The sequence below is a fragment of the Scyliorhinus torazame genome, chromosome 11 (assembly GCF_047496885.1).
Source record: "Scyliorhinus torazame isolate Kashiwa2021f chromosome 11, sScyTor2.1, whole genome shotgun sequence".
Classification (NCBI taxonomy): domain Eukaryota; kingdom Metazoa; phylum Chordata; class Chondrichthyes; order Carcharhiniformes; family Scyliorhinidae; genus Scyliorhinus; species Scyliorhinus torazame.
The window spans coordinates 10,177,605-10,197,163 of record NC_092717.1 but is presented as its reverse complement, the minus strand read 5'-3'; the positions used below and the strand labels follow the sequence as shown (position 1 = coordinate 10,197,163).

The 19,559-nt window shown below is 49.0% G+C and overlaps 1 protein-coding gene across 2 annotated transcripts in view; it reads left to right on the top strand.

The window, feature by feature from the left end:
• Positions 1–427: 427 nt before the first annotated feature.
• Positions 428–19,559, top strand: part of LOC140385113 (annexin A13-like) — a 57,512-nt gene continuing 38,380 nt past the window's right edge. Inside the window, exons 1-2 of one of the 2 annotated variants that reach the window (XM_072466943.1) lie at positions 428–549; positions 18,167–18,242. In XM_072466943.1, coding sequence (XP_072323044.1) covers positions 535–549; positions 18,167–18,242 — 91 coding nt within the window. In that variant the 5' untranslated portion in view covers positions 428–534. Of the gene's footprint in view, positions 550–646; positions 667–18,166; positions 18,243–19,559 lie in introns of those variants that run through there. The other variant, XM_072466944.1, reaches the window with a different exon arrangement.

The window sequence follows — 19,559 nt, the reverse complement described above, 5'->3', positions numbered from 1 at the left end:
GAGCTCAGCACCTAGAGCTGAAGACTCGGCCGGCAATAGTGGAACGATGGAAATCGGGAATGTTCAGGAGGTTAGAATTAGAGGAGGGTGGAAATCTTAGAGAGGCGTGCGGCCAAAAGATCTTGCAGAGAAAGAGAGCGCAAGGCCATGAAAGGACTCAAAAACAAAGATGAAAATTTTTTAATGGAGAACACGCGAGGTGATAGTGATTTGGTGCACTACACGCTGTTGTGTCCTGTTAATAATAACACCTTGGGTTTGCCACCTTTCCTTCATGAATGAAACAATTACTTATTCTTGACATTTTGAAGGCAGAACTCAATAAAAATGAACTCTGCGTGCCTGCGCATCTCAAAGCCAGGGCAATGCATCAGGTATTACTTATTAAACCTTTTATCACTGGAACCCATCTCGTTGGCGGTGAGGTCATAACCAATCAACACACGGACAGACTTTATTGCTGCTCATATAAGTATTGCACCACAAATATCTTCTAGTTGGCTGCGCCTCAGGAGAAGATACACAGCTGGGAAAATGGGCAACTCTCATGTAAGTTAATAAGCCGATCGGTCCTTTGCAAAGCTCAAGATGTCTGCCACATCTGAACTTCCTGACTCCTGAACTTAATCAGTCGATTGTTTGGCAGAAACCAGTTCAGGGAAACTTGTAAGTCATTTAGTTTTTAAAGTTTGCTATTATAAATCCTTGTATTGATTTAACGTATTTTGTTGGCCCTGTTATGGTTATAATCATTTGGTAGAGCGTCTTTTCGATTTATGAATTGTTGGGATGTGAGCGTGGCTGGCAAGGTTAGCATTTTTGTCCATTCTTTGAGAAGGTGCTGGGCGAGCCGCCTTCTCGAACCGCTGGAGTCCTAAGGAGTAGGTACACCTACAGTGCTGTTAGGGGCGGAGTTCCAGGATTATGACCAGCAATAGCGAAGGAATGGCGATGTATGTCCAAGTCAGGATGGCGTGTGTCATTGAGGGGAATTTCCAGGCGGCGATGTTCCAACTTTAGGTGGTGGAGGTTGTGGGTTTGGAAGGTGCTGTTGAAGGAGCCTTTGTGAGTTGCTGCAGTACATCTTGGTTTTTTAAAAAATATATATTTTATTCAAATTTTTTTTTCGGCCAAACAAAACAGTACAAAAATGTTTCCCTTTTTACAACAATAAAACAATATAAATAATAGTGACCGTTTTTTAACAAATAAATAAATAATATATAAACTAAATGGCAACTGCCATAACAAAACATTAACTCTCCCAAATAATAAAGTCAAACAAGCCAATATACATATCCAAGTAAAAATATCCATACAAAAACACCCCTGAGGACCCCCCCCGAGCCCTCCCCCCCTCCCCCCCTGGGTTGCTGCTGCTACTTTCCCATTTCCTTTATCGTTCTGCGAGATAGTCACTGAACGGTTGCCACCGCCTGGTGAACCCTTGAGCCGAACCTCTTAGTGCAAACTTAATCCGTTCCAGTTTTATAAACCCTGCCATGTCGTTTATCCAGGCCTCCACGCCCGGGGGTTTGGCTTCCTTCCACATTAACAATATCCTTCGCCGGGCTACTAGGGACGCAAAGGCCAAAACATCAGCCTCTCTCGCCTCTTGCACTCCCGGCTCTTCTGCAACCCTGAATATAGCCAACCCCCAGCTTGGCTCGACCCGGACCCCCACCACCTTCGAAAGCACATTTGCCACCCCCACCCAGAACCCATGCAGTGCCGAGCATGACCAAAACATGTGGGTGTGGTTCGCTGGGCTTCTCGCGCATCTCCTGCACCTATCCTCTACCCCGAAAAATTTACTGAGCCTTGCTCCGGTCATGTGCAAGACCTTGAATTGTATCAGGCTAAGCCTGGCACACGAGGACGAAGAGTTTACCCTGCGTAGGGCATCTGCCCACAGCCCCTCTTCGATCTCTTCCCCCAGCTCTTCTTCCCATTTTCCCTTCAGCTCATCCACCATGATCTCCCCCTCGTCTCTCATTTCCCTGTATATATCTGACACCCTACCATCCCCCACCCATGTCCCCGAAATCACTCTATCCTGAATCTCCTGCGTCGGGAGCTGCGGAAATTCCCTCACCTGTTGCCTCGCAAAAGCCCTCAATTGCATATACCGAAATGCATTCCCCTGGGGCAACCCGTATTTTTCCGTCAGCGCTCCCAGACTCGCAAACGTCCCGTCTAGGAACAGATCTCTCAGTTGCACAATCCCTGCTCTCTGCCATGTTCTAAATCCCCCATCTATTCTCCCCGGGACAAACCTATGATTATTCCTTATCGGGGACCGCACCGAGGCACCCGCCATTCCCTTATGCCGTCTCCACTGCCCCCAAATTTTCAGCGTTGCCACCACCACTGGGCTTGTGGTGTATTTCTTCGGGGAGAACGGCAACGGCGCCGTCGACGATGCTTGTTGGCTGGTTCCTTTACAGGATGCCATTTCCAGTCTCTTCCACGCCGCTCCCTCCCCTTCTCCCATCCACTTACACACCATTGAGATATTGGCGGCCCAATAATAATCACTTAGGCTCGGCAGTGCCAGTCCCCCACTATCCCTGCTACGCTGCAAAAAAACCCTCCTCACTCTCGGGGTCTTCCCAGCCCACACAAAGCTCATAACACTCTTCTCAATTTTTTTGAAAAAAGCCCTCGTAACCATCACCGGAAGGCACTGGAACACAAAAAGAAATCTCGGGAGGACTACCATTTTGACCACCTGCACCCTACCCACCAGTGACAGGGGCACCATGTCCCATCTCTTAAAATCCTTCTCCATCTGTTCCACCAATCGTGTTAGATTCAGCCTATGTAAGGTTCCCCAACTCCTGGCTATCTGGATCCCTAAGTACCGGAAATCTCTTATTACCCTCCTCAGCGGTAAACCATCTATTCCCCTGCTCTGCTCCCCCGGATGCACCACGAACAACTCACCCCCATATTCAATTTGTACCCCGAAAATTCCCCAAACTCTCTGAGTGTCCGCATTATCTCAGGCATCCCCTCCACTGGATCCGCAACATACAGCAATAGATCATCTGCATATAATGATACCCGGTGTTCTCCTCCCCTGAGTACTCCCCTCCACTTCCTAGAGCCCCTCAGTGCTATGGCCAGCGGCTCAATTGCCAATGCAAACAGTAACGGGGACAGGGGACACCCCTGTCTTGTCCCTCTATAAAGACGGAAGTAGTCGGACCTCTGCCTGTTCGTGATCACACTTGCCACCGGGGCCCTATATAGCAGCTGTACCCATCCAATAAACCCCTCTCCAAAACCAAATCTCCTCAACACTTCCCATAAGTAGTCCCACTCCACTCTGTCAAATGCTTTCTCAGCGTCCATCGCCACCACTATCTCCGCCTCCCCCTCCGACGGGGGCATCATCATCACCCCTAGCAGCCTCCGCATATTCGTGTTCAGCTGTCTCCCCTTAACGAACCCAGTTTGATCCTCGTGGACCACCCCCGGGACACAATCCTCTATCCTCGTCGCCATCACCTTGGCCAGGAGCTTAGCATCCACGTTCAGGAGGGAAATGGGCCTGTAAGACCCGCACTGCAGCGGGTCTTTTTCCTTCTTTAAGTGTAACGATATCGTCGCCTCCGACATAGTCGGGGGCAACTTCCCCCTTTCCCTGGCCTCATTAAAGGTTCTCGTCAAAAGCGGGGCCAGTAGGTCCATGTATTTCCAATAAAATTCCACCGGGAACCCATCCGGTCCCGGGGCCTTCCCCGCCTGCATGCTCCCAATCCCCTTTACCACCTCCTCCACCTCAATCCGTGCTCCCAGTCCCGCCCTCTCCTGCTCCTCCACCTTCGGGAATTCCAGCCGATCTAGGAAATGCATCATTCCCTCCTTCCCTTCCGGGGGCTGAGCCTTATACAGCCTCTCGTAGAATGCCTTAAACACCCCGTTCACCCTCTCCGCTCCCCGTTCCATCTCACCTTCCTCATCCCTCACCCCACCTATCTCCCTCGCCGCTCCCCTCTTCCTCAGTTGTTGGGCCAGTAACCGGCTCGCCTTCTCTCCATACTCATATTGTACTCCCTGTGCCCTCCTCCACTGTGCTTCTGCCTTGCCCATGGTCAGCAGGTCAAATTCCATATGTAGCCTTTGTCTTTCCCTGTACAGTCCCTCCTCCAGAGCCTCTGCATATCGCCTGTCTACCCTCAGAAGTTCTCTCAACAGTCGCTCCCTTTCTTTGCTCTCTTGCTTCCCTTTATGGGCCCTTATGGATATCAGTTCCCCTCTGACCACCGCCTTCAGCGCCTCCCAGACCACTCCCACCTGGACCTCTCCGTTGTCATTAAGCTCCAAGTACCTTTCGATACACTCCCTCACCCTTAGACATACCCACTCATCCGCCAGCAACCCCATATCCAATCTCCAGAGTGGGTGCTGCTCCTTTTCCTCTCCTATCTCCAGATCTACCCAATGTGGAGCGTGGTCCGAAATGGCTATGGCCATGTACTCTGTCCCTGTCACCTTCGGAAACAGTGCCCTTCCCAGGACAAAAAAGTCTATCCGTGAGTATACTTTGTGAACATGGGAGAAAAATGAGAACTCCTTACTCCTAGGCCTACTAAATCTCCAGGGGTCTACCCCTCCCATCTGCTCCATGAAGTCCTTGAGCACCCTGGCCGCTGCCGGCCTCCTCCCGGTCCTGGACCTCGACCGGTCCAGCCCTGGATCAAGCACCGTATTGAAATCTCCCCCCATTACCAACTTTCCCGCCTCCAGGTCCGGGATACGCCCCAACATACGCCTCATAAAATTTGCATCATCCCAGTTCGGGGCGTATACGTTCACCAGAACCACCGCCTCCCCTTGCAATCTGCCACTCACCATCACATATCTACCCCCACTATCCGCCACTATGGTCTTTGCCTCAAACAGTACCCCTTTCCCCACCAAGATAGCCACCCCCCTGTTCTTCGCAACTAAACCCAAATGGAACACCTGCCCCACCCATCCTTTACGTAGTCTGACCTGATCTGCCAGTTTCAAGTGCGTCTCCTGCAACATGACCACATCTGCCTTTAAGTTCTTTAGGTGTGCGAGTACCCGTGCCCTTTTAATCAGCCCATTCAACCCTCTCACATTCCACGTGATCAGCCGGGTTGGGGGGCTCTTTACCCCCCCCCCCCCACCCCATGTCGACTAGCCATCCCCTTTTCTAACCCAGCTCCTCACCCGGTTCCCACGTACCCGAAAATCCCACCGACGGTGCCCTCCCGCCTCGACCACCCCGCCCCATAACAGCTCCCCCTTCCCCTTAGCAGCAGCAACCCAGTTAACTCCCCCCCCTCCCCCCCCCACTCTGCTAGATCCCTTTCTAGCGTAGTTGCACCCCCCATGTTGCTCCCAGAAGTCAGCAAACTCTGGCTGACCTCGGCTTCCCCCGTTTGTCCTCGGCCCCTCATTGTGCGAGGCCCCCTCCTTCCTGCGTCCCCGTTCCCGCCACAATTACCATAGCACGGGAGCAAAGCCCTCGTTTCCCACTCGGCCCCGCCCCTGATGGCGCAGTTCCCTTCTCCTTCCCCTTTCCTTCCCACCAGCGCCCACAGTTCCCCATACTCCCCACCCACCCCCCCACGAGGGGAAAAGAGAAAAGTTACAAAATTGAAAAAATTCCTCCCCCCCCCTTCCCCTTCCTCGTCCCACATAATCACCCCACCACTTTATTACAGAAGCTTTTTCTCTCACCAGACTATTCCAGCTTCTCGTCCACAATGAATGTCCACGCCTCTTCTGCCGTCTCAAAGTAGCGGTGCTTCCCTTGGTGTGTGACCCACAGTCTCGCCGGCTGCAACATTCCAAATTTAACCTTCTTTTTGTGGAGCACCGCCTTGGCCCGGTTGAAACTTGCCCTCCTTCTCGCCACCTCCGCACTCCAATCCTGGTACACGCGGATCACCGCGTTCTCCCACCTGCAGCTCCGAGTTTTCTTCGCCCATCTTAGAACCATCTCTCTGTCATTGTAGCGGAGAAACCTCACCACTATGGCTCGAGGTATTTCTCCTGCCTTTGGTCTTCGCGCCAGAACTCGGTAAGCTCCCTCCACCTCCAAAGGGCCCGTCGGGGCCTCCGATCCCATTAGCGAGTGAAGCATCGTGCTCACATATGCCCCTACGTCCGCCCCCTCTATGCCTTCGGGAAGACCCAAGACTCTTAAATTCTTCCTCCTCGAGTTATTCTCCAGGGCTTCCAACCTCTCCACACACCTTTTGTGCTGTGCCTCTTGCGTCTCTGTCTTTACCACCAGGCCCTGTATTTCATCCTCATTCTCCGCAGCCTTTGCCTTCACGATCCGAAGCTCCAACTCCTGGGTCCTCTGCGCCTCCTTTAGCCCTTCAATCGCCTGTAGCATCGGGGCCAACACCTCCTTCTTCAGCTCTTCCACACAGCGCCGCAGGAACTCTTGTTGCTCCGGGCCCCATACCGAACAGCCACCTTCCAAAGCCATCTTGCTTCGAGCTTCCCTTCCTTGCCGCTGCTCCAGTGGATCCACTGCAATCCGGCCGCTATCCTCTCCTTTATCCATATTTATACGGGGGGGATTCCCTCCTATTTCACCGCACAATGATTTTGGCCATTAAAAATTGCCGTTGGGGCTCTTAATAAGAGCCCAAAAGTCCGTTTCAATGGGAGGTGCCGAAACGTGCGACTTAGCTGGTCATCGGCGCACCCGGAAGTCCCAGTACATCTTGTTGATGGTACACAGGCCTGCCACTGTGTGTCGTTGAGGGAGGGAGTGAATGTTTAAGACGGTGGATGAAGTAGCAATCGAGTGGGCTGACTTGTCCTGAATGATGCCGAGCTTCTTGGGTGTTGCATGAGTTAGAGGAAGAAAAGTCAGAAGTTCATAAGATATAGGAGCAGAATTAGGCCCATCAAATCTGATCCGCCATTTGATCATGGCTGATCTCTTCCTGGCCTCAACTCCACCGTCCTGCCCATTCGCCATAACATTTCCACGTGTCCGGGGAATTTTGAAATATTACAACCAATGGATCCACTATCTCCGCTTCCACTTCCTTTAACACCCTAGGATGTTGGCCATGCGGTCCGGGGGACTTGTCTGCCCTCAACCCCAATAGTTTGTTGAGTACTGTTTGATGCGACCATCAATTCACTCGAAGACACGTGGAGAAGTAAACCGTGGTTTTAATCAGCTTAGAACTGAGCCTGCCTGTGACCGGTACAACACTGAAGGCAGCCCCGCAGGTCAGAAGCTCTTACCCAACACAAGTCTTACTGATCCAGCAGCATAAGAACATAAGTAATAATAGCAGGAGTAGGCCGTACCGTTCCTCGAGCCTACAATTTAGCATGGCCAATCCACCTAACCTGCACATCTTTGGACTGTGGGAGGAAACCGGAGCACCCGGAGGAAACCCACGCATAGGGATAACGTGCAGACTCTGCACAGACAGCGACCCAAGGCTGGGATTGAACCTGAGTCCTTGGCGCTGTGAGGCAGCAACGCTAACCACTGTGCCACCGTGCCGCCCGTAAGGCCAATAACTGAAGAAATGGTGCAGATATTCTGAACTCCAACAGCCCATAAATTGAAAGATATTGGGCAGAACCTTTGGCTGTTCATGCCAGCGGGATCTTACGGTCTCGTCGATAGCGCACCATGCCATGGTTTCCTGGAAGCTAGGTGTGAACATAGAACATAGAACATAGAAAATACAGCACAGAACAGGCCCTTCGGCCCACGATGTTGTGCCGAACCTTTGTCCTAGATTAATCATAGATTATCATTGAATTTACAATGCAGAAGGAAACCCGGAGGAAACCCACGCAGACACGGGGAGGACGTGCAGACTCCGCACAGACAGTGACCCAAGCCGGAATCGAACCTGGGACCCTGGAGCTGTGAAGCAATTGTGCTATCCACAATGCTACCGTGCTGCCCTTAAGAACAAATAAATCTACACTATATCATTTTACCGTAATCCATGTACCTATTCAATAGCTGCTTGAAGGTCCCTAGTGTTTCCGACTCAACTACTTCCACAGGCAGTGCATTCCATGCCCCCACTACTCTCTGGGTAAAGAAACTACCTCTGATATCCCTCCTATATCTTCCACCTTTCACCTTAAATTTATGTCCCCTTGTAATGATTTGTTCCACCCGGGGAAAAAGTCTCTGACTGTCTACTCTATCTATTCCCCTGATCATCTTATAAACCTCTATCAAGTCGCCCCTCATCCTTCTCTGTTCTAATGAGAAAAGGCCTAGCACCCTCAATCTTTCCTCGTAAGACCTACTCTCCATTCCAGGTAACATCCTGGTAAATCTTCTTTGCACCTTTTCCAAAGCTTCCACATCCTTCCTAAAATGAGGTGACCAGAACTGTACACAGTACTCCAAATGTGGCCTTACCAAAGTTTTGTACAGCTGCATCATCACCTCACGGCTCTTAAATTCAATCCCTCTGTTAATGAACGCGAGCACACCATAGGCCTTCTTCACAGCTCTATCCACTTGAGTGGCAACTTTCAAAGATGTATGAACGTAGACCCCAAGATCTCTCTGCTCCTCCACATTGCCAAGAACTCTACCGTTAACCCTGTATTCCGCATTCATATTTGTCCTTCCAAAATGGACAACCTCACACTTTTCAGGGTTAAACTCCATCTGCCACTTCTCAGCCCAGCTCTGCATCCTATCTATGTCTCTTTGCAGCCGACAACAGCCCTCCTTACTATCCACAACTCCACCAATCTTCGTATCGTCTGCAAATTTACTGACCCACCCTTCAACTCCCTCATCCAAGTCATTAATGAAAATCACAAACAGCAGAGGACCCAGAACTGATCCCTGCGGTACGCCACTGGTAACTGGGATCCAGGCTGAATATTTGCCATCCACCACCACTCTCTGACTTCTATCGGTTAGCCCGTTCGTTATCCAACTGGCCAAATTTCCCACTATCCGATGCCTCCTTACTTTCTGCAGAAGCCTACCATGGGGAACCTTATCAAATGCCTTACTAAAATCCATGTACACTACCTCCACTGCTTTACCTTCATCCACATGCTTGGTCACCTCCTCAAAGAATTCAATAAGATTTGTAAGGCAAGACCTACCCCTCACAAATCCGTGCTGACTATCCCTAATCAAGCAGTGTCTTTCCAGGTGCTCAGAAATCCTATCCTTCAGTACCCTTTCCATTACTTTGCCTACTACCGAAGTAAGTCTAACTGGCCTGTAATTCCCAGGGTTATCCCTAGTCCCTTCTTTGAACAGAGGCACGACATTCACCACTCTCCAATCCCCTGGTACCACCCCTGTTGACAGTGAGGACGAAAAGATCATTGCCAACGGCTCTGCAATTTCATCTCTTGCTTCCCATAGAATCCTTGGATATATCCCGTCAGGCCCGGGGGCCTTGTCTATCCTCAAGTTTTTCAAAATGCCCAACACATCTTCCTTCCTGACAAGTATTTCCTCGAGCTTACCAATCTGTTTCACACTGTCCTCTCTAACAATATCGCACCTCTCATTTGTAAATACAGAAGAAAAATACTCATTCAAGACCTCTCCTATCTCTTCAGACTCAATACACAATCTCCCGCTACTGTCCTTGATCGGACCTACCCTCGCTCTAGTCATTCTCATATTTCTCACATATGTGTAAAAGGCCTTGGGGTTTTCCTTGATCCTACCCGCCAAAGATTGTTCATGCCCTCTCTTAGCTCTCCTAATCCCTTTCTTCAGTTCCCTCCTGGTTATCTTGTATCCCTCCAATGCCCTGTCTGAACCTTGTTTCCTCAGCCTTACATAAGTCTCCTTTTTCCTCTTAACAAGACATTCAACCTCTCTTGTCAACCATGGTTCCCTCACTCGACCATCTCTTCCCTGCCTGACAGGGACATACATATCAAGGACACGTAGTACCTGTTCCTTGAACAAGTTCCACATTTCACCTGTGTCCTTCCCTGACAGCCTATGTTCCCAACTTATGCACTTCAATTCTTGTCTGACAACATCATATTTACCCTTCCCCCAATTGTAAACCTTGCCCTGTTGCACGCACCTATCCCTCTCCATTACTAAAGTGAAAGTCACAGAATTGTGGTCACTATCCCCAAAATGCTCCCCCACTAACAAATCTATCACTTGCCCTGGTTCATTACCAAGTACTAAATCCAATATTGCCCCTCCTCTGGTCGGACAATCTACATACTGTGTTAGAAAAGCTTCCTGGACACACTGCACAAACACCATCCCATCCAAACTATTTGATCTAAAGAGTTTCCACTCAATATTTGGGAAGTTAAAGTCACCCATGACTACTACCCTGTGACTTCTGCACCTTTCCAAAATCTGTTTCCCAATCTGTTCCTCCACATCTCTGCTACTATTGGGGGGCCTATAGAAAACTCCTAACAAGGTGACTGCTCCTTTCCTATTTCTGACTTCAACCCATACTACCTCATTAGGGTGATACTCCTCGAACTGCCTTTCTGCAGCTGTTATACTATCTCTAATTAACAATGCCACCCCCCCCCCCACCTCTTTTACCCCCTCCCTAATCTTATTGAAACATCTATAACCAGGGACCTCCAATAACCATTTCTGCCCCTCTTCTATCCAAGTTTCCGTGATGGCCACCACATCGTAGTCCCAAGTACCGATCCATGCCTTAAGTTCACCCACCTTATTCCTGATGCTTCTTGCGTTGAAGTATACACACTTCAACCCATCTCCGTGCCTGCAAGTACTCTCCTTTGTCAGTGTTCCCTTCTCCACTGCCTCATTACACGCTTTGGCGTCCTGAATATCGGCTACCTTAGTTGCTGGACTACAAATCCGGTTCCCATTCCCCTGCCAAATTAGTTTAAACCCTCCCGACGAGTACTAGAAAACCTCCCTCCCAGGATATTGGTGCCCCTCTGGTTCAGATGCAACCCGTCCTGCTTGTACAGGTCCCACCTTCCCCAGAATGCGCTCCAATTATCCAAATACCTGAAGCCCTCCCTCCTACACCATTCCTGCAGCCACGTGTTCAACTGCACTCTCTCCCTATTCCTAGCCTCGCTATCACGTGGCACCGGCAACAAACCAGAGATGACAACTCTGTCTGTCCTGGCTTTTAACTTCCAACCGAACTCCCTAAACTTGTTTATTACCTCCACACCCCTTTTCCTACCTATGTCGTTGGTACCAATGTGCACCACGACTTCTGGCTGCTCGCCCTCCCCCTTAAGGATCCTGAAGACACGATCCGAGACATCCCTGACCCTGGCACCCGGGAGGCAACATACCTTCCGGGAGTCTCGCTCGCGACCACAGAATCTCCTATCTATTCCCCTAACCATTGAATCTCCTACAACTATTGCTTTTCTATTCTCCCCCTTCCCTTCTGCGCCCCAGAGCCAGACTCAGTGCCAGAGACATGGCCGCTAGGGTCTTCCCCCCGGTAGGTCATCCCCCCCAACAGCATCCAAAATGGTATACTTGTTTTGAAGGGGAATGGCCACAAGGGATCCCTGCACTGTCTGCCTGTTTGTTTTTTTCCCCTGACGGTAACCCAGCTAGTCTTGTCCTGTACCTTGGGTGTGGTTACCTCCCTGTAACTCTTCTCAATCACCCCCTCTGCCTCCCGGATGATCCGAAGTTCATCCATCTTCAGCTCCAGTTCCCTAACACGGTCTTTGAGGAACTGAAGTTGGGTGCACTTCCCGCAGGTATAGTCAGCGGGGACACCGGTGGTATCCCTCACCACCCACATCCTACAGGAGGAGCATGCAACTGGCCTAGCCTCCATCCCCTCTTACCTGACAGAATAGAACTGCCCTGTGGACTAACTAGATCTCCACCCTCCGACTCTGCTCCCAGTCAGCTACACTTTCTGTAAACTCCTGGCTCTCTTCTCACTCTTTGCGGAAATGTCGGAAACAAAATGAAAGGAGAACCTTACTCCCTCCTCACTTAACTCCCTCGGTCACCAAACTCTTACTATAGCACTCAAAATGCACCAAATTTAGCACTCAGTGCATTCAATGGGAAACCCCGTTGATAACGGCAGCAGCAGAAGATCCTGCCACTGGACAATGATGGGCCGCCTCCACTCCGCTGCCCAGAAAATCCCTCCCATTGGGTCTCCACGATATCAGCCAAGGCCAGGCAATTTATCTTTGTCTTTGACACTGAATGGTACCAGAGCAACTTGACAAATTAATTGCAAAACAGCCCCCATGGAAGTATTTGCCAATCCGGTGTTGTAAAACAATAAAGATAAGGAGTTACCCAAGTTACTAATCAGTTAAAGGTTGTGTACACATGTTCATCTTTTAGACTTCGACTTGGAAGTTTTGACATCACCTATGCAGTCAGGTTTAAAGTGGTTGTCAAATTATTTGCAGCTGTCTCTGGGCTGTGTACACTCCTGGGCTCCACATTATAAAAAGGATACGGAGCCATTGGAGAAGTGCAAAAAGTATTTACAAGGATGTCACAAGAACAGAGGAGTATTAAGGAAAGCCGGGCAGAGGCAGTCACACGAGGGCTGAAAATCCATTAGCCCCATTTTTCTTTTGGGTGCAAGGGTCATGCTTCATGACCTGCCCGCATCAATACAGAATTCAGGATCCAGGTGGGCAACACACAATTCTGGGGCACCCACCTAATCTGAATGACCATTGCCCCTGGCGGGTAGGGTCCTGTGCCGCGGTCATCTTGCCAACACTACTGGAGCCCAGTAGCGTTGTTCAGCAAGCATATGTTGCAGCCAACCTGGTCTTCTTAAAGACAGGCTATCCCCCTTAAAGAGAAAGTGCACTGAAAAATACTTCTGTAATTGAGGTTATGGTAAAGTGAACACAGGGAAAGAGATGGTTGTGCCTAGAATTCTACCCTGCAGAAGGCCTGCTGTGTGTGGACTGAGTTGATTGACCTCGAACAACAACAACCATCTTCCTTTGTGCCAGTTATGACTACACGTAGGGCGGCACGGTGGCGCAGTGGTTAGCACTGCTGCCTCACGGTGCCGAGGGCCCCAGGTCAATGTCCATGTGGAGTCTGCACATTCTCCCCATGTTTACGTGGGTCTCGCCCCCACAACCCAAAGATGTGCAGGTTAGGTGGATTGGTCATGCTAAATTGCCCCAGAATTGAGGAAAAAGATAATTGGGCACTCTAAATTTATAAAAAGGAAAAAAAAGTTTAAAACAAAGGTATGACAGCAAGTTACCTCTTTATTCACCATTGCCTCCAGTTTTGTCAGGGGTCCTTGATGCCAAACGTCAGCCCAATGCTGCCTTGATGTCAAGGACAGTCACTCACATCTCACTTCTTTCAGCCCATTTGCCCATGTATGGAGCAAGACTAGAACGAGGCCAGGAGCTGAGTGACTCTGACGGAACCCAAACTGAACTCATTCAGCAGGTTATTGCTGAGTAAATACCGCTTAGTAGCACTGTTGACAACCCCTTCCATCACTTTGCTGATGATCGAGAGTTGACTGATGGGGCAGTAATTGGCCGTTGGATCTATGCTGCTTTTTGTGGGCACATACCTGGGCAGCTTTCCAAATTGTTGCAGGATGGGATGTTATATTAAACATATTTTCAGGATTATGGTGGTATATTGTAAAGAAAGGTGTTTGCATGTGTGTGTGGTGCGTGGCCTGGGAAAGGTTACTAGAGACAGCCTTTCTGTGAGTCCTGAGAGATAAAAGTGTAAAAGTGTGAGGCTCATGCATTTGGAATGAGAGGTTATGGTAAGGTTGTAGTTACAAGTAAATAGGTTTGATTTAAAATTTGCATTATGAGATAAGTAGGGACTTGATTTTTCAGCTGTTAAATTTCAAAGGGGAGTTTGGAACTGGCAAGCAACTTTTGCAACTTACTGGGCGGCATGGTGGCGCAGTGGTTAGCACTGCTGCCTCATGGCGCCGAGGTCCGAGGTTCGATCCCGGCCCTGAGTCACTGTCTGTGTGGAGTTTGCACATTCACCCGGGGCTGTGTGGGTTTCACGTTCACAACCCAAAAGATGTGGAGGGTAGGTGGTTGGCCATGCTAAATTGCCCCTTAATTGGAATTTTTTCTTTCAAAAAGGAGAAAGGATATTTAAGAAAAGATATTTAGCTGATTTAGGTGGCTGTGTGGGGAAATGTGCTAAAGACCAAATCTGTGTGCTGAGAAACGGTAAAAGCTTTTAGTTTGAAGCTGTCACCAAACTTTCAGAAAGTTTTCAGAAAGCAGTTGGTTTCTGAACCATTCTTTTGGATTTACATCTGAGTGGAAGTGTTTGAGTAGTTGTGTGGCAGACCTTTGCCAAAGTGACAACAATTACTTTCTTTTGGATAATATCGCTGGGTTTTATAATTGAAATCTATAAGGGTGTTGTTGCCAAGAAGGTAGTTTGTGTGTTTTGACAAAGACCGGAATTGTACAGCTGTTGCAATTCACTTTTCCCTGTGGCTTGGGGCGGCTTTAATGGGGAATCCAGTTGGCAAGGGGTGGGAGTATAGAATCTAACCACCAGCAAACAGCTCCCCCCCACCTCCCCCCCCGCCCCCCAAGAAACACATGACTGGGAATCGGAGAATCCCACCCCAAATGTTTTTTTTGTCTTAACTGTAACTTTAATCTCATGTGGTTATGTCTATTTTTCTTTTTTTAAATAAATCTCTCAACCTTTAAAATCCTAAAGGCGTGACTGGAATTCCATGCTTTTGGGGTCAGTAGCTCTTCCTCCTCAATTTCAGAACACAAGGAAAAGATTTACGGTCAGTAAACCTGGTTTCCCTCTCGGACCTAGCTTCCTCACCAAATAACATCTGCCGTTTTTGTAACAATAGATGCACATGTTGTAGCTGTGCTGGAACGGCTTGGCTAGGGGACCAACTCAGGGTTCTGGAGCACAAGCCTTCAGTATCCCATTGCTGGAAGTTGTCAGGGCCTATAGCCTTTTCACTATCTAGTGCCTCCAGCTGTTCCTTAATATCACCTGAAATTGGATCAAATTGGCGGAAGACTGACATCTGTGACGCGGGGGACTTCCGGAGGAGGCTAAGATGGATCGTACACTTTTGGCTGAGGATGGTTGTGAATGCTTCACCCTTATCTTTTGCACTAATGTGCTGGGCTCCTCCATGATTAAGGATGGGGCTATTTGTGGAGCCTCCTGCTCCTCTTAGTTGTATAATTGCCCACCACCTTTCAGATCTGATCTTTTGGTTGTGGGATCACTTATTTTTTTGTTCGCTGCACATTGCGTCTGCCGTTTGGCATGCAAGTAGTCCTGTTGATATCTTCACCGGGTTGCCATCTCATTTTTGGACAGGCCCGGTGTTGCTCCTGGCATGCCCTCCTGCACTTTTCATTGAATCAGGGTTGATCCCCTGGTTTGGTGGTAATGGTAGAGTGGGGGATGTGCCAGGCCGTGAGGTTACTGATTGTGGTTAAGTACAATTTTGCTGCTTCTGATGGCCCACAGCGCCCTATGGATGTCCAGTTTTGAATTACTGGATCTGTTCAAAATCTATCCCATTCAGCACAGTGGTAGTGCCACACAACACCAGGGGACGGTATCCTCAATGTGAAGACAGGAATTTATCTCCACAAGGACTGCGCGGTAGTCACTCCCAGAAATACTGTCATGGACAGATGTAGCTGAGACAGGTATGTTGGAGAGGAGGAGGTCAAGCAGGTTTTTCCCTCTTGTTGGTTCCCACAGACACAATTTAGCAGCTATGTCCTTTAGGACCGGGTCAGACCGAATAATAGTGGTGCTACCAAGCCACCTTTGGTGCTGGACATGGAAGTACCCCACTCAGAGTACATTGTATGCCCTTGGCATCCTCAATGCTCCCTCCAAGAGGAGTTCAGCATGAAGGAGTACTGAATCATCAGCTGAGGGGGCCGGTAGGTGGTAACCAGCTGGAGAATTTCCTTGCCTATGTCTGAACTGAGGCTGTGAGTGAGGCCCAGAGTCAATGTTGAGGATGGAAATGAGGACTCCCAGTGCAAATCCTTCCTGACTTTATACCACTCAGCTGCCACCTCTGCTGGGCCTGTCTTGTTGGTGGGACAGGACAGATCGCGGGATAGTGATGGTGGTGTCTGGGACATTACCTGTAAGACATGATTCCGTGAGTCATATTGTTGCCTGGCTAGTCAGTGCACCGTGCAACAGTTCTTCCAATTTTGGCACAAGCCCCCAGACATTAGTAAGGGGAACTTCCCAAGGTTGGCAGGACTGTGGGTACCATTGTTGTTTCCAGGGCCGAGGTTGATAGTCCAGTTTTATACCATTTAGGTTTTGTAGCAGTTTCATACAATTGAGTGACCGGCTGTGCCATTTCAGAGGGCATTTAAGAGTCAATCACACTTCTGTGGCTTGGGTTTTCACATGCAGGCCAGACCGGGTAAGGACGGCAGCTTTCCTTCCCTAAAAAGCGCTCGTGAACCAGATGGGTTTTTACAACAACGGACAATGGTTTTGTCGTCACTATTACTTTAATTCCATATTTTTATTAATTGAATTTAAATTTCATCAGCTGCCATAGTGATTTTGAACCCATGAGCATTTCCTGGACCTCGAGATTATTAATCCAGTGATGTTACTCTGCTTCCCCTCAAATATAATAGGGATGGGCAGGTGCCCTGTCTCTGTGCTGTAAATTTTATGTTATAAAATTGAACAGTTAATGGATTCAGAACTGGCTCGGTCATAGAAGACAGAGGGAAGCAGTGGAGGGGTGCTTTTCTGAATGGAGGGTTGTGACTCGTGGTTTTTCACAGGGATCAGTGCTGGGACCTTTGCTGTTTGTAGTATACATAAACGATTTGGAGGAAAATGTAACAGGTCTGACACAAAGGTTGGTGGAATTGCGGATAGAGATGAGGACTGTCAGAGGATACAGCAGGATATAGATCGGTTGGAGACGTGGACGGAGAGATAGTAGATGGATTAATCCGGATAAATGTGAGGTAATGCAATTTGGAAGGTCTAATACAGGTGGGAAATATACAGTAAATGGCAGAACCCTTAAGAGTATTGACAGGCAGAGGGATCTGGGTGTACAGGTCCACAGGTCACTGAAAGTGGCAATGCAGGTGGAGAAGGTAGTCAAGAAGACATATGGCATGCTTGCCTTGATTGGCCGGGGCATTGAGTATAAAAATTGGCAAGTCAGGTCACACTTGGAATATAGTGTTCAATTCTGGCTATACTACCAGAAGGGTGTGGAGGCTTTGGAGAGGGTACAGAAGAAGTTTACCAGGATGTTGCTTGGTATGGAGGGTATTAGCTATGAGGAGCGGTTGAATAAACTCGGTTTGTTCTCACTGGAACGACGGAGATTGAGGGGCGACCTGATAGAGGTCTACAAAATTATGAGGGGCATAGACAGAGTGGAAAGTCAGAAGCTTCTCCCCAGAGTGGAAGAGTCAATTACTAGGGGACATAGGTTTAAGGTGCAAGGGGCAAAGTTTAGAGGAGATGTGTGAGGGAAGTGCTTTACACAGAGGGTAGTGGGTGCCTGGAACTTGCTGCCAGAGGAGGTGGAGGCAGCAGGTGCAAACGGTTAAGGAGCGTCTTAACAAATACATGAATGGGGTGGGAATAGAGGGATACGGACCCAGGAAGTGTGGAAGGTTTTAGGTTAGACCGACAGCATGGTCGGCACAGGCTTGGAGGGCCGAAGGGCCTCTTCCTGCCCTATACTTTTCTTTGTCCTTTGTTATTCTGTTTTTTGTCCATTGATATGTTTCAACAGTTAGATTTGACTTTTATGTGCCATTACAGCAAGAAAGGGGGATGATCTGGCCGTGTTACCGTGTCCAACAGTTTGCGGGAATTAAATTGGGAGCAGCAGCAAATTACGACTACCTCAGGAGATTATGGGTTTGGAAGGTATTATTGAAATGGGGCAAGGGGGTGCAATGGAGGGGCTTGAAAACAAGGACAAGAATTTTAAAATCACGGCGTTGCCGGACTGGGCGCCAATGGACGTCAGCGAGCACAGGGTGGTGATGGGTGACAGAAAACCGGTGCTCGTTAGGATATGGACAGCAGAGGTTTGGCTGATTTAAAGTGGTCCTCTTTTGAACCATTATTACATCGAGCTTTGTGTGTAATTAAGCACCCTGTGCAAATACTAATAATTTGTATTTTGTTTTGCAGCCTGGTATTCAATATCATGTGCATTTCAGTGAAGAGGGAGATGCCAAGAGGATAAAAAAGGCTTGCAAAGGAGCGGGTAATCAAATAATTCTATCTGGACATTGATATTTCATTTGAATTGAGCTAACATTTTGTGATCATGTGCAGTTACCTTAGAATGAAAAAGCACACAAGTTTAACTGTGGAGTCGCTTGTTGTGGTCCGGTTGGGAGTAGAGGAAGCATTATCAGATCGGAGTCCTTTGCTGAAGACATAGGACAGTGCTGATTCCAGGGAAAGAAGGGACATACCTGCATCAACAATCTACCCTCGCGTAGGGCAGCACGGTGGCACAGTGGGTTACCCCTCTTGCCTCACAGCGCCGAGGTCTCCGGTTCGATCCCGGCTCTGGGTCACTGTCCGTGTGGAGTTTGCACATTCTTCCCGTGTCTGCGTGGGTTTCGCCCCCACAACCCAAAGATGTGCAGGGTAGGTGGATTGGCCACGCTAAATTGCCCCTTAATTGGAAAAAATGAATTGGGTACTCTAAAAAATTTTTTTTTAAAAACAATCTACCCTCACCTCAAGTAGGCCTTCATGACTAGGAGGCAGAGGGTAAAGGTTAGAGCCAGATCTTTGAGGAATGATATTAGGAAACGCTTGTGCATAATAATAATCTTTATTGTCACAAGTAGGCTTACATTAACACTGCAATGAAGTTACTGTGAAAAGCCCCTAGTCGCCACATTCCGGCGCCTGTTGGGGTACACAGAGGGAGAACTCAGAATGTCCAATTCACCTAACAGCACATCTTTCGGGACTTGTGGGAGGAAACCGGAGCACCCGGAGGAAACCCACGCAGACGCAGGAAGAATGTGCAGACTCCGCACAGACAGTGACCCAAGCCTGGAATCAAACCTGGGACCCTGGCTCTGTGAAGCAACAATGCTACCAACTGTGCTATCGTGCCGTCCAGTGGGCAGGGCGGTAGATGTTCGGAACTCTCTTTCTCAAAGGACAATTGTTTATTTTAAATCTGAGATTGATGGATCTTTGTCGGGCACACAGCGCAATGGAGGGGTATCTGGATTTAGGCCACAGATTACCCATGATCTTATTTAGTGAGGGAACATGGGTGGAAGGGCTAAATGCCCTCTTCCTCTTCCTCCGTCACTATGTTCAGGACAGTCCAAAGCATTTTACAGCAAATGAAGTACTTTTTTTGTAATGTCAATAGTAGTAATGGAGGACAGGTAACAGGCAGACAGCCCTCCCTAGCACTATTGTGACAATGGATGGGACTTTCCAGTCCCGCCCACCATTGGGATTGCCCGCTCCCGCCGAAAATCAATGGACTTTTGGCTGGGCCGCCGAATCTCCCGCGGCGTGTCCGCCGCAACGGGGCCAGGAAATC